The 13853-nt window shown below is 43.8% G+C and overlaps 1 protein-coding gene across 4 annotated transcripts in view; it reads right to left on the minus strand.

Annotated features, from left to right (window-relative positions):
* The window catches only part of tle5 (TLE family member 5, transcriptional modulator), a 39847-nt gene that overhangs the window by 17559 nt on the left and 8435 nt on the right, over nucleotides 1-13853 (minus strand). For all 4 annotated transcript variants that reach the window (XM_083940149.1, XM_083940148.1, XM_083940147.1 and 1 more), the window contains exon 2: nucleotides 3211-3299. In XM_083940149.1, the coding sequence (XP_083796275.1) occupies nucleotides 3211-3299 (89 nt within the window). The remainder of the gene's footprint in view (nucleotides 1-3210; nucleotides 3300-13853) is intronic.

Here is a 13853-nt window from a genome sequence, read left to right on the forward strand (position 1 = left end):
CGTTTTCTGCGTTATATGTTCTTTAAAAAGGGTTTCATATCAGCGCATATTGGAAAAAATACCTTACATGCCAATACCAATAGATAGTAAAATATTTGTGATAAGCCAATATCGAATATTGGTCGCCTGATATATCAGCATGGCTATAATTCATTTTGTGTTATTAGTTCTTCAGTTCATACTGAAATAATTAATCCATCTATTTCTAATCCTCACAGAGGAACTGCAGGCTGTTCAGCATGTATTGGGGACACATGTTGTGGGCTAACGCAACATAAACACACATTTCACGGGACAATTTCTCAAAGAACCCAAGAATCCCTCCAAACTCCGTTCAGAAAAGACAAGAGTGTACATTTAAACTTAGAAACTACTTGCTGTATGTTGACAGCCCCACCATAAAACCTCCTGCTTGAAATATCTATCCAGAAAAAGAGCACACAGAAATCCTATAATGACCCAGAATCTGTCAGTCTGTCTGCTCTCATTGTGCTCCCAAAAGCTCTCATTATTCAATACACAAACACAGAATATCTTTCCAAACGTAAAAGGCAGTAGACTTATATCAGCATCCTGATGTGTTCTGAATTTTGCAAAATGCAACTGTCGGTTACTCATTCGCTGTGATCAATTACATTCACAGAAGTCTCCAAATAAAGACAACTCCTGTTTTTGGACCTTATGAAATTGAATGAGGAAATGCAATGGCCTCATGTGCCATTATCATTATTTGAAAAAATTGTTAATTGCAGCACATTAAAGTTAAAAAGGCTTTTACCAATTTCAAATCATGCTGTAATTAGTCTGCCTCACAGTAATACACCAGATACTTTTAACAGTGGTGACGTCATTGTTTTTACAGATATTTCTGCTATCTGCGCTGCATTTACCAGAGATCGTGACCAGTTTATATACACATTTATATATTTTACTTGTGTATTCCTGAAGCTATGGCCACTGATGCTAACTGTTTTTCCATCAAACTTTTTGATATTTCTGAAAACGAGGCAATCGCTTTATAAGCATAAGAATGTTTTCTAAGATATAACTAAAGCCCCTTTCACACACACAAACCTGAAATTATGTAGACAGGAACCGGCAGGGAAGTAAGTGTGAACCTAAATATCTTATCTTAGGCTAATCTCTGTGGGCTCATGGGGGAATACAGCAGCCCATTCTCCGGTCTGTTGTCGGAGAGACTGAATGGGGCATCTAGATGACGTTTATATCATGCGTCGGTAAACATTGGAACAAAACAAACATTCAACGGTAAAGAAGGGTGATGGAATGGAAAAAAATGGTATTGGAACATCTGTAGAACAGTTGCAGTCAGAACCACTGCGTACTGTCACAGGTGCTTGGACGAGGCCTTAAGACCCAACACACAAATAAAAGGCGAGGATGTGTTCTGCTGTATGGGAAAACAGTCAGTCCACTACAAGATGATCACAGTTGCTCATGCCATGGCACGCAACAGATTTCCAACCTGATCAACAGTCATGGGGGATGGGGCAGTCTTATTCTGCCACCTCTTCCCCTGTGTATATAAGCAGCCTCCACTTATCAAAACCACCCCCCTTCCCTCCTACATAAAACCCTCCCTGCTATCCCTGTGTAGGCTGTGTGGTGGGTTGTCATGACGACAGGCCTCCCCGCTGCCAGCCTACCTGGGATTGGCTTTGTGCCTCCTCTGACTGGTGCTCAGCAGCCCCCAGGCCTGCACTGCTGCTCTCAAACGACACTTTGATGGAGTTTTATTGCAGATTCTTCCGTCTCTAAATCGCTCCTGCTGTCATCTTTATTTTGATTTATGTATTCCCTGATCTATTTATGCATGTGAACGAGGGGAGGGGAGAAGAGATGGGAGAAGAGGAGGGGGGTGGGAAGAGGAAGACAGCTACAATGCTTGCTACTATACCCATGGGAACGCCTGCGGTACATTTGCCTTTTAAAGGCTTCGGCAACAGACAAGCACGGCACAGCAGCAAAACGCTACAAAGCCTTGTCTGTGGCTCCGGAGCCCCCCACCCCATCCCAGTCCTCCTCCTGAGTCAATAGGCACTGTATGCATGTTCTGTATGCTCAGACAAAAAAGGTATTCTTTCAACTGCGCCCTGGCTCTCTGAAGAGGGTTAAACGGTGCTGCTCACCGTTGTGGGAATTACAAAGACCAAAGGCGAGGAAAAAGACGTGCCGGGTGTTATTGCCGCTTCAGAATCCTCTGCAAACAAGAGCGATCAGACCAGAGCAGGGATTTTGCACACAATTTGTCAGGCTTTCATCTGCCTTCGCCTGTCTCTGTAACTGGCAGAGGCAAGCCTCTGGAAGGTTCTGGGAGAACAGGTAGAGAGGAACAAACCAACCTCCTCAGGAAGGAAGGCGGGCTTCAAAGACCCTCACAAAAAGAGGATCTCTCGCTGCGATGCAGACCCTGTGGCGTCCCCCCTCTTTATAACTGCTATCAAACAGATCAGCTGAGGTCGAACCAGGCACTTTGGAAGTGCCTCAGACTTCTGGCACTGTAGCAGTATTTAAGCAGTAAAGGGAGATCAATGACTGAGGGTAAACGAGATTGATTTAGGTATGAGTCAATAAAGGATATTGCCTCAGTGTGGTAGAGTTGGGGAATAATGGAAGAAAGGCCGACTTTAAAAGATTTTCTGCAAACGCTTTATTTTACGATTTTTATGTTATTTCAAAATAATTTGTTTACAGCTTTCTAGAAAGAACTAATGGCATTTGTAATAAAAAGTGGGACGTGACAGAGAGCTAAAAGCTACAGTACCTCAGCATTTAATAGGAATTTATTAACTGGAAGTGAACAAACTGAACACAGTCTCTATTTAACCTAGAATTAGTGTCAAATTCTAGATTTCTTTCCAAGGAAATTCCTATGAAAGATCTCTAAAGTAAAAAGAAGGCTAGTTTCCGAGTGTATGTGACAGCATTGACACATTTGAAATTAAGTGTTGAAAAAGGCCATATAATCACGTTAAAACCCATTCATGGCCAAGATATTGCAGCTCACTTTTGCAGTTTAACATTGTGGCTCTTACAAAAAACATGCGCAAAGAAAAACACTAAGTGACACATGTATAGCCTGGAGATATGCTCCTTATTTCAAAGAGCTGCTCTCATCAGACTATGGTATGCAACTGCTTTTCCTTTGTATTTGTGTGTTTGTTTGCGTGCAAGTATTTCTGTTAGCACCTGTGGTATTGTGCTTGGAGGAACTGGAACTCATCCTTGATCCTGTCACAGGAGTCAGAGGTTGTGAATTTCAGCTGCTGCGATGAAGCCTGCCAAAGAGAAAAGCACAAGAGAAGAAAAAGTTAAAAAAACCCAAAAAATGAAAAGAGAGAGTGAGGACGATGGGAAAGAGAGCAGAGTGAGCGAAATAATTAAAAACATGAACATGAAATCAAGCAGTTTTCAATTTGACGCAGTCCAATGGGTACGTCTTTACTAAGAAATGGGTTGCCAAGTGTGTTTCCACACACAAGGGGCATAATGCATAAAACCTGTGTAGATTCAGGACTAAAACGGTGCATGCACAAAGCAGAAACATGCATACCCATTGTTTCTGCCAGATTGTTTAAACCCCTGTGTATGCACTGTTCTGTTATACATCTCAATCACTAAATTATGCGTCTGCACACAAGCCTAACCCACACGCAGACAGAATTAGCCATAAATGGATGTCGACACACCCCTATTTAACCTTCTATAGACATAACCCAGACTCTTTCTGTCCTTGGTCTGTCTCCGACAGCGTCTTTAAAGTGCAGAGGCAACCTTAAGAGTTATTACCCATGGCCATTACGAACAAAAGCATATGTTGTGAGCCACAACAATCTATTGATTTATGACACATGAGTGAGTCGGTTATAGTGCAGTGTGTGTTTTTATTCCAACATTGCTATACCAATTTGGACGAGGAAACTTACTTGCTCATGCTAGTATATCTTGGTAGTATAAATAATGATGCCAACACACAATTATAAATATTATCATAGGGAACTTTGTTGAGACCGTGTTGAGTCCTTTGAGGTGTTAAAAAGATTTAGCTCCAAATAAAAAGTCTCTTAAATTCCAGCGTTGACGTAATCCTTCTCTTTTCCAAGTCATCAAACTCAACTGTTCACTCACATAGACGTGCTTGTACACATCTTGTAAAGCATTAGTGCAGTAGGTGTAGGTCATAAGGATAAAATCTTTTATAACTATGCTATGAAAATTAAATTGTGGTAGCGATATGCAGTGTATTATATTTGAAGTCAATTGAAACATTTTACATCTGCATAGATTCAACCCTAAATGTTTGCGTACGAACAAATGAGGGGTTCATACAGCAAATAATATTGCAATTTATAAAGATTTGCAAACGCCTGCCAGTGCGCATTTTCCTTTTATGAATCCCAAATCAACTTTAGCCTCATATCCTGCCCTCTACACACTCATTCAAACATAAATGGTGAATGCAAAGCACTAAACGAATGCCGATGCACAGAAATTAGCCTGATCAATGTTGTTGATGGTGAATCACGGCAACAACATGAGGAAGACCAAGAAAAGGAATGTTTCTGACAGAAATCCAGGCGTTTGGGAGTGAGGTGGTTAGAAAACCCATAGTTTGGTGGCTGCAGCAGTGAGGTCACAAACAAAAGGCAATCGAGTGGCAACATGTTGCAGCTGTGATTAATGCAGTGAGTTCATCAGACAAATAGTACCTGAAATTAAAAAAGGAGGGTCAGATCTAAAACTGGAGGAAAAAAAATAATAACTGTATCCAACCATCAGAGTGTGTCTGCTACAGGGCTGGGCACACCCGAGCTCACACTGCTGGATTGCTACCAGATTATTTTGGTAATGATTGCCGTGATGTGGCCTTGTGTAACCTAGCACTAGCCAAGTGAGGGTTAGTGGTTAATTTGATGGATTGCTATACTCTCAATGTTAGCTGAAAGGCAGATTGGATATAACTGTGTACCAAATGACACCCATGTCATGTCAAAAAGACTTTTGGGTCTCACACAGCAAGCTACATCATCGCTCTTTCTCCTAGCCTGGTTGTTGCTATTAGCCCTTATTGTAATTCTGTCCACACTATATTCCCCAGGCAGCGGTGGATGGCCTGGTTGTGTGTTAGAGCACAGCAAGCATCAAACCCAAATAGGAACTAAATCTCATTATTTCTCAGCAGGCTGCATAATGGGTCAGGTGGGGAAAGAAAAAAAAAAATCGACATTTTCCCACTACGATTGAGCAGGCACAAAAAACCATCAGAAATCTGATTGCAGCACTTACGGGAAGCTAGCCCGCTGCTGTTAGGAATGACCTGACGCTTTGTACCCTGCTCCCCACGGCATGTCGCTCGGCTTCATTTTTAACTACAAATAGGCTGCTTCGCATTCACAGAACCATGGCCAGAAAATATCCTAAGCAACAGGATTGCTTCAGGTTGTAGAAATGAACCTGCTTGCTTCAAAGGCTGAATTATTTTTTGCTTTGTGGCTCAGTAGGCAGTGCTTGGCTCTAACATGGTTAAGGACTGGGGATTAATTCTTACTAAGACCTCCTGGGGTAAATAAAGTATATATATACACGGCATTATATCAGTGTGGACATTAAATTAAATATTTAAGATTATGTTAAATTAACAATTAAGTTTGGACGAGACAGACTGACAGGAGGTCTTTAAAAACACTGCAGAACAGGAATGAGCACACACATTGAACTGAGTCATTACACTTTCAAATGTCACGAGAAGTGCTGACATTATCATGCTGCCGCCACAAACAGACACCCCCAATCCACACAAAACCAAGCCGCTGCTCGGAGACAGAGGCTGCGTCTGTAAAGCAGAATAACCTTTTCCATTATCTATCCGGCCGATATGGCATGGACCAAACTTGGCAAACAACAGCTCGGCTATATGGGTCCGTGCCACACAGAGCCTGTGTCAACACAAGGCACTTAGCTACAGGCAGCCATGTAACTTACACTGCAATAACTGTTTGCTGCACTGGTGTGGTTTCTGAACACTGTGTGCGTGCGTGTGTGTGTGTGTGTCTGCCTACAGGTTACCCCCTGTGCCTGAGGGTAGAGTTGTTGCCCTAGATCCAATTTCCTCCCTGTGTAGCGCAGTACGCAAACGTTTAAAACACCAAAGTTTCTCTCGGTTAACAGCTCCAGGTAGTGAATCTGTTCCACAGGGAATACAGAGGTGGACTAAGTTACCAGAATTTTAAATCTACATACAATACTGGCATTAAAAAACAATACTCTATACCTCTTTCGATGCCACGGCAAAAATAGGATCACCCCCTAAGTGGTGGACCAACTGACACTGGCATCCCCAGATCAAATTTCAGTCAGAAGAATTTGTAAACTTACTGCAGCGTTGGCTTTGTTTTCAGGGGATCTTATCACTGATATCATGACAGTGTGAGCTCGAGAATAACAACCCTTTGTATTAGTTGGTAAAAGGCCTGATATCATGAGAAGTTCTATAAACCATAACATTAGGTGGGGCCCAACAAGTTTTACAACTGGCTACCGCGCCATGAGCTTTTGTTTGTCTAAAGGGGATGAAATGGTTATTAAATGTTTAATTATGTTAACTGCAGCAATGATAGACCAGTGTATATAACCAAACATAGGTTATATAATGAAATGGTTACAGGGCATGTTTTAATGTGGGTTAAACCAGACCCAGGAAAGTAGTTGGCTGTGGTCAACATCTGGCTGCCTTGGGCAACAAGATAACTGTCCCACTTTGCCTTCTACTTGAAATGCCTCACATTTCTAACATAGATCACAAAATGATGTATTTACTGACCCTAGATCAAATGTGGCCATATTTGCCTTGTGGCTGGCAATAATTTGAAAGCTTGGCTGGAGGTGCTGTTGATGTAGCTCAATGCTACCTCACAACTAGGGCTGTTGCAATAGCAGCAATATTACTATTAAGTGCCAACTGCAGGGGATGCCAAGCAACCGCCATAACTAATATGTTAACTTTTTACTTATTGCACTTCTGCTAATAGGACAAGAAGGGAACCGGGATGATTTAAGCCACAGTTTTGTTGTTAATTTTATTTGTTGTTAAAAATCACATCAAAGACGGGGACCGTACACCTATAGGAGAAATCCTCGCACCACAATCTTGCTTAGTGTAAAGCCCGGTTCGGACCAAAGATTTGCGACGAGATGAGATTAAACTTGCAACTACTTGCAATGTGCATGTCCGCAACGTCTGAAACCTTCCAGTTCACACCAGTGAGACGAGACGGTGCGTCATCTCCAAAGCAACGACTCTCTGTACCTCCGTTGAAACTTTTAAGGCTTTTTTCCAAGCTGGATATCATTTGTAGCATCTTAAAATATGAATGAGGACTGAGATAGCGAGCTACTTGCTACAGCTGCATTTCTAGTTGTGATGAAATGGAGAAAATACCTTTCTCAATTACGGCCCTTTCTCTCCATATTTATTATAAAGCTCACTCGTCTCTTTTTCTTTCTCTTGCTAGCTGCCATTTCACCAGCTGACAGTTTGCAACTTGCTACGTTAAGCATAAATCTTGGGTCTGAACTGGGCCCAACAAGCAGCACACAAGTATTATAATAGGACATTGTTTGGTTTTGCTAATGATGTAACATATGTTGCGAAGTACATTCTACCATTCTCAATCAAGGTCAGCGTTAAACAGCCTAAATCCTGGATAAAACGTCTACCAAAGCGCACAAGTTTGAGAACAATTCTCCCAGTGCTGCCCTGATACTTTTGCCACACCACAACCAGACTTCGTAGGTTTCTCCTGTCTCCATGCAATATACACAGCTAACAATGTTTATTATCCCGCTCTGTCAGTGACCAAAACAAGGTGCTCTGTGGGGGCCCAAGAGCCCACAACAGATGGATGCCCATAATGTTAATGAAATACTGCCGTAATATTGTGACACATGCCATCTGCTGTGACAAAAAAAAGGTGCCTGCGCGCTGTGTGAGTGAAAATGTGTTTGTGCAAGAGAGAGGCTAGGCTAACGTGTGTGTTTGTGCGTGTGTGTTTACGCTTTTGTTTGTGTTACAGAGGAATAGCCTAGACAGTGTGAATGTGACTGAGAAGGATGTGTGTGTTCGCTCAAAACAAGAGAGCCTTAACATTGAATAGGTGTATGTGTGTGCATCTGTGTGTGTGGGGTGTGATAAGCCTCTATGTATGATGCTTGGCTGCCAGAGGAACAAATATTCACTTCAATGAATCATACGCAAGATACAACAGCCCACACACACTATCCCTCACATGAAAAATTTGCATAGCACACACACACAGCACCTAAATGTAGGACAATCTCTAATTTGATTCTGCCCTGCTCCTTTGAGACGTAATTAAAGCATTAAAAAGCTTTGTGCGCTGGTGAGGCAATTGAGACAGTCTTCAGCGAATAAATGGGATTCATCGTTTCAGGAAATTGCTGCCCCACCCCCATCCCCCACCCACCAACCCAAAGCCCACTCATCGTTACCGCACACACGCACACACACACGTCCTGGCCTCATCATCTGGTCCAATCCATGTGAAATCTACTGTGAAACATAATGTCTATTTTAAATAAGAATCAGGCTAAGGCTGTTTCTGCTCCATAGATCAGTCGACAAAGGCGATGGGAAGAGATGGAGATTACAGGGGGGGCTTGGGGGGCGCACACACACACACACACACACACACACACGCACACACAAACACACACACACACACACACACGCCACACTACACTGATTAGACACACCAACAATGAATACAGTACATCCAGTAGAGTATTTGGACACACAAGCAGAGCACATACACAATTACAATGCACACAGACAATAACAGCAGGACACATTGGAAAACATCCTCCTCAGTATAAATCCTGCCTGAGGGAAAAGGCAGTGTGGGGATTGTATTTCCTGGAGCACTGCCTAACTGTTTACATCTCAGTTGGAGTGTGTTTGTGTGTGTCTGTGATGGGGGCAGGGATGGTGCCTTGGCATTGTAATCACCCACTAATGACTAGATGTTATCTCACTCCCACTTTTAAATGAATGCAGAAGATCTACAATGACGAGTAGTAGGCCTATTTCTCAACACCAGGCTGTCCGTTTGCTCCTTAGCGACAGTCCCACTGCTGCCATTTAAGCCATCCACCTCCTCTGTCCATCTCTGACACAGACACGTTATTATTCAAAGATAACGCAATGACTGAGAAGATGAGAAAGTATAAACACAGGGGTAGGTTAAAATCTCGATGTGAGTGCAGCGTGTGTGTGGTTTGGTAAAATGTCTGTGAAAAGTGCTGAGAGCAGGTTAAAAAAAGTGGTGTTTAGATGGGATGCATTACATTTGGAGTAATTCAACACAACTCTGCAATCCAAAGATATCCCCATTTTCTGGGCCCATTTCCTCTCAAATAAGTGTCTTCATGTAGCATTCAACCTACTGAAGGGGATAATTATGTCTGGCTCTGTGTATTGGCGAATACAACACGTGGGGTATGTGTTTAACATGTAGGCAAACCTGACATGATTCACTGAGCCAGACTTTGAGGGCTTAAGCCTTTTGCTAATACACCAGCACCAAACAAGATCACATCCTCCATCTAAGAATAGCTCCGAACAAACAATTCCATCTAAATATCCCAGATTAGTGTTTGGACTAAAGCGTATGTGCCCAGTGATCTGAGAGAGGGACAGGGCTGACTGGCCCGCGTCCAAGCTCTCCCCAGCCAACTCTGTCTGCGCCAAGTGCGCCTTGCTATGTTAGCTGCTCAGTGTCTGTTTAGTTTATGTGTGTGTGTGTGTGTGTGTGTGTGTGTGTGTGTGTGTGTGTGTGTGTGTGTGTGTGTGTGTGTGTGTGTGTGTGTGTGTGTGTGTGTGTGTGTGTGTGTGTGTGTGTGTGTGTGTGTGTGTGTGTGTGGAGGCTGAGGAATAGGATTGTGTCTTCAGCCGCTCTGGACAGGGGCTTTAGAACGCAGGGAAGGCCTAATCCTGTTTGGGCCACGAATTTGATTTTGATTATTATCTCTCACGAACCAAGCCAAGGCTTACCCCATTTCTGCAGCGTTATCCCCACTACACACACACAAACACACCTCCCCCTCACAGCCCAACAGATTTGACCTCGTTAAGACGCTTTAAAGGGGATTATTCTACTTTTATCACTTCGAGTGAAGTGCCCTTGCAAACATAGGCTTGGCATGGCTCAGCGTCCCTCCCCACTCTGCAGAACTGTCTTGACCCCCTGTGCAAGGCCAACATGGTGCTCAGTGCAAACACACACAAACACGACACTTAAGGCACACTGCCCTGCAGGTAGAGTAGTGTACTTTGCCCACAAACACACATGCAGGCATGTACACAAACATAGCAGAAACAAGGTGGGGGCAGGCATACTATAACACACACACACACACACGTACACACAGGAAAATAGTGCAGAGATTGCAAAGCCATGGGAAATGGGCAATTTGTCAAGAGTGGGGAAAGTGGTGAGGCCGACAGGGCTGTGGGTTTGGAGACCATGGCTGAGATTAAAGCCAGCCTCACAGAAGGGGGGCTTTAAGATTACACCCAGTACGGTTGTGCAGATGATTGATGCCTGCTTGTAAAAACCAAGGTTATTACTTACAACAGTGAGCGAAGGAGGGAAGACATGGAGGGAGGAAAGGAAGATTAGTCCCAAAGTTCACAACAAATAAGTGGACAATGAAAGCAGAGAGCTGGAGTGCCAGCATGAGGCTGACACCAGGGAACTTCTGTTTCATCGGCCTGCACTAAAGTTCTAGTGTGTTCACATTTTAAAAGTTTAAAAAAGGTAGAGCTATTTTTTCCCTTGACTCCAAGCCAATTAATTTTGGAGTACAAGTCCCAATCTAATCTCTATATTATGCAACATTATAATGAAATAGCTGCAGGATTTAGGCCACGTTCACACAACACAACAGAACAGTGTTAATAAAACACAGGCTCTTCATTCATTTCAACAACACCAGTGCAGTGTTTGGGAGGTTGGGGGCTGGGGAAGGCACCTTACTGTAACCACTCAAGGGGCTAATAAAAAGGTATATCGGCACTGTGAGGACTGTGGGCACGTTGCCCACCAATGTCTGGTCATTTATACTGAATATAGTCAGAGTGTCTCCAGGAACAGAACTCTCAGCCACCAATCTACGCTCTTAAGGTGCACTCACACTGTCCATTCGTACCGTGTCCCGTGCTTTACGGTGATTGTTCGGCAGCATCATTTTATGTCCGTCGCGGGGAACAGACGCATATAAATAGACATCAGGAACACTGTCAATGCTGGCTCCGGTGCTCGTACACATGCGCACGCTCGTGCCCGTACATGTGCATTCGTGCTTTACAAAAGCCCACCTCTCTCAATTGGGTCACGGCCGGCAAGTGTGCTGTGCCTGGACGCGGTAATTTGTACTCACACTGGTCAGACAAACTAGAATTTAGCCGTGAAGCGTGTGAACGGTACGAATGGCCAGTGAGAGTGCGCCCTAAGCCAATAGAATTTCCGGGTCCTGTAGCCAGCCGGTCTGTGCGACACTGTCTGCGTTGTTACAAAATCTTAGAGGTTCATGGCTCAGCACGTAGACCCTCTGCGTCTCCCAGGCTACAATTGCGTAATATCGCCGACCACATTGCGCCGACCTTGCTGACCGCAAGAAGCATGAAACACGTTTTAAGGTGAACTAAAGTAGTGCAGAGCATAACTCACAGGAGCATTGAATTGAGAATAGCTGGTCCATCTTAAAAGTTGGCCCTAAGCTGAAGTTGTTGTTAGCTTCAGGGCTAACTCTTCTCTTTAATCAGTACGTGACAACCAAAGACACAGGGACTTGGCTTGGGTCTTAAGGAGAACTTGTAACATTATGCATGCACGCTAACGTTACTTACATGTTTAAGTTGGGTAATGTTTGTCATGGACGAGTGTGGCGAAGTTTTTCTTGCAAAGTTTGCATGTGACCTCCTTTGGGTCATCCTTGTTCTTTTCAAAGTGATCCCATATTTTAGACTTCACTGACTGACTGAGTGTCACGACTTCCAGTATCTGGCCCTTAAAATCAAAAGCCTACAGTCACATAGATTTTCGCTTAGTTTTGACAAGAAACGGCTACAAATGTTTTTTGTTTTTTTTCTACGACCATCGACCAATGACATTTTGGTCTGCTAGTGATTTTTTGGTCGACTATTTGGGGGCAGCCCTACTAAATATGGACTTGCTGGATAATGTTTGTGTTCTCACTGGTACCTGTAGCAACACACCCACACAATGCAGCCTCTTGTGTTTTTTTTTTTTTTTTAAAACACAGATCTATTTTCAGTTTGAATACTTGCTTGAAAATTTCATTGGCCTGTGGCACAGTTGACAGGGTGTCCCGTTGAAAATATCCAGCATGTTTAATAAGGATGGGACTGGTTGCACTCAGGACTAGCGGGGCACCGACCTCCCAGCATGGTGGTGACAACACCTGCCAACATGTCTTCCAAATACAACAGGATAGAAACCAGTCCTTTTCTCATAGTGGACATCCGTCCTCACCATCTCCCCACTGCTGAACGCGGGAGGTTTCATTGTCTTGCTGTGAATCCTCATGGTGAGATGTTGGTGGAGATGAGGTGGCAGCATAGAAGTAGAATGATAGAACAGATATTCCCAGTCAAATCAACATAGCAGGATGGTCAAAGCAGTCATTTATATGTTTTATGTTTACTGTTTAGGGATGAGCACAAGAAATGTTTTTCCAGCAAGCCAGCATCTGACTGCGTAAAAGCCACACTGGCTGAATGTGATAATATGCTCCTGAAAAATCTACATTCCCCGTCTACCAGGAGATGCAACATGTTTAACAAATGAGGAGGCAGCACATTCACTTCTCATGCCGTCTCCCCGACCGTCCGCCACACGCACGCACGCGCGCGCGCACGCACGCGCATTTCCTCTGAAGGTTAGCTCCAACAACACATTCATTTAGATTTTTCCAGTAAAACAAAAAAGTTGGTGTTGTATAAATAAAATGGCTGCGTCGCACTGCATAGTGCTGCATTGTAAAAACAAAAAAAGAAGGTTGTGTTCCTTATTTTATTCCTCTAGTTCCCTCATAAGGGCGAGTATTCGATGAATCGATTACTCAAGTCCATCCATACTACTGTTGCCATTGCAAAGCACTGTGACCTCTGTAGCAGGCCAACTTCCGCATAAACTTTTGGATAAACCGATTGGCAGAAAGTTGCAGACTCAGTGAGGTGAGGTTAAGCAGCAATGAGCAGCGGAGTAGTCGAAGTAGGACTACTGGATTTAATTGCTTCTTATTTCTATGTGTAAGTCCTCAAATTCTAGTCATTAAATGATAAGCCAAGACGGAGCTCTCAAACTAGTGAGCGTGACACACTTTATGGTCTAACTGAAGTGTGTTGTCACCATAAAAACAAACATTAACCAGTTTTTCTTGAACTAGTCAAATGACCACGGCATACTCGTTGTTGCATTTCGTTCAGGACTGAGCCTTATTGCTCTTAAGCACACAAACTTAGCAGCTAATTCTCTTGTCTGAACTGGTGCAGTGCCTTTAGTTTTGGCAGGTCTAGGGGCCCTGGCCAGGGTGGGCCAATCCGGCAGCCCCTTGTCGAGCCGCTTTGTTCCACCCCATCGCACCGTTCTGCTCTGAGGAAAGGCTGCCCCGCCCACCACCACCACCACCCTCCCTCCCTCCTTCCCACCTCCTACATACTCCTCGTAGGGAGCTACTGCTGAATACTGATGCAGCCGCTCCACTCCACACACCCCCCATATTCACTCCCA

Source organism: Echiichthys vipera, assembly GCF_963691815.1.
Source record: "Echiichthys vipera genome assembly, chromosome: 3".
NCBI lineage: Eukaryota > Metazoa > Chordata > Actinopteri > Perciformes > Trachinidae > Echiichthys > Echiichthys vipera.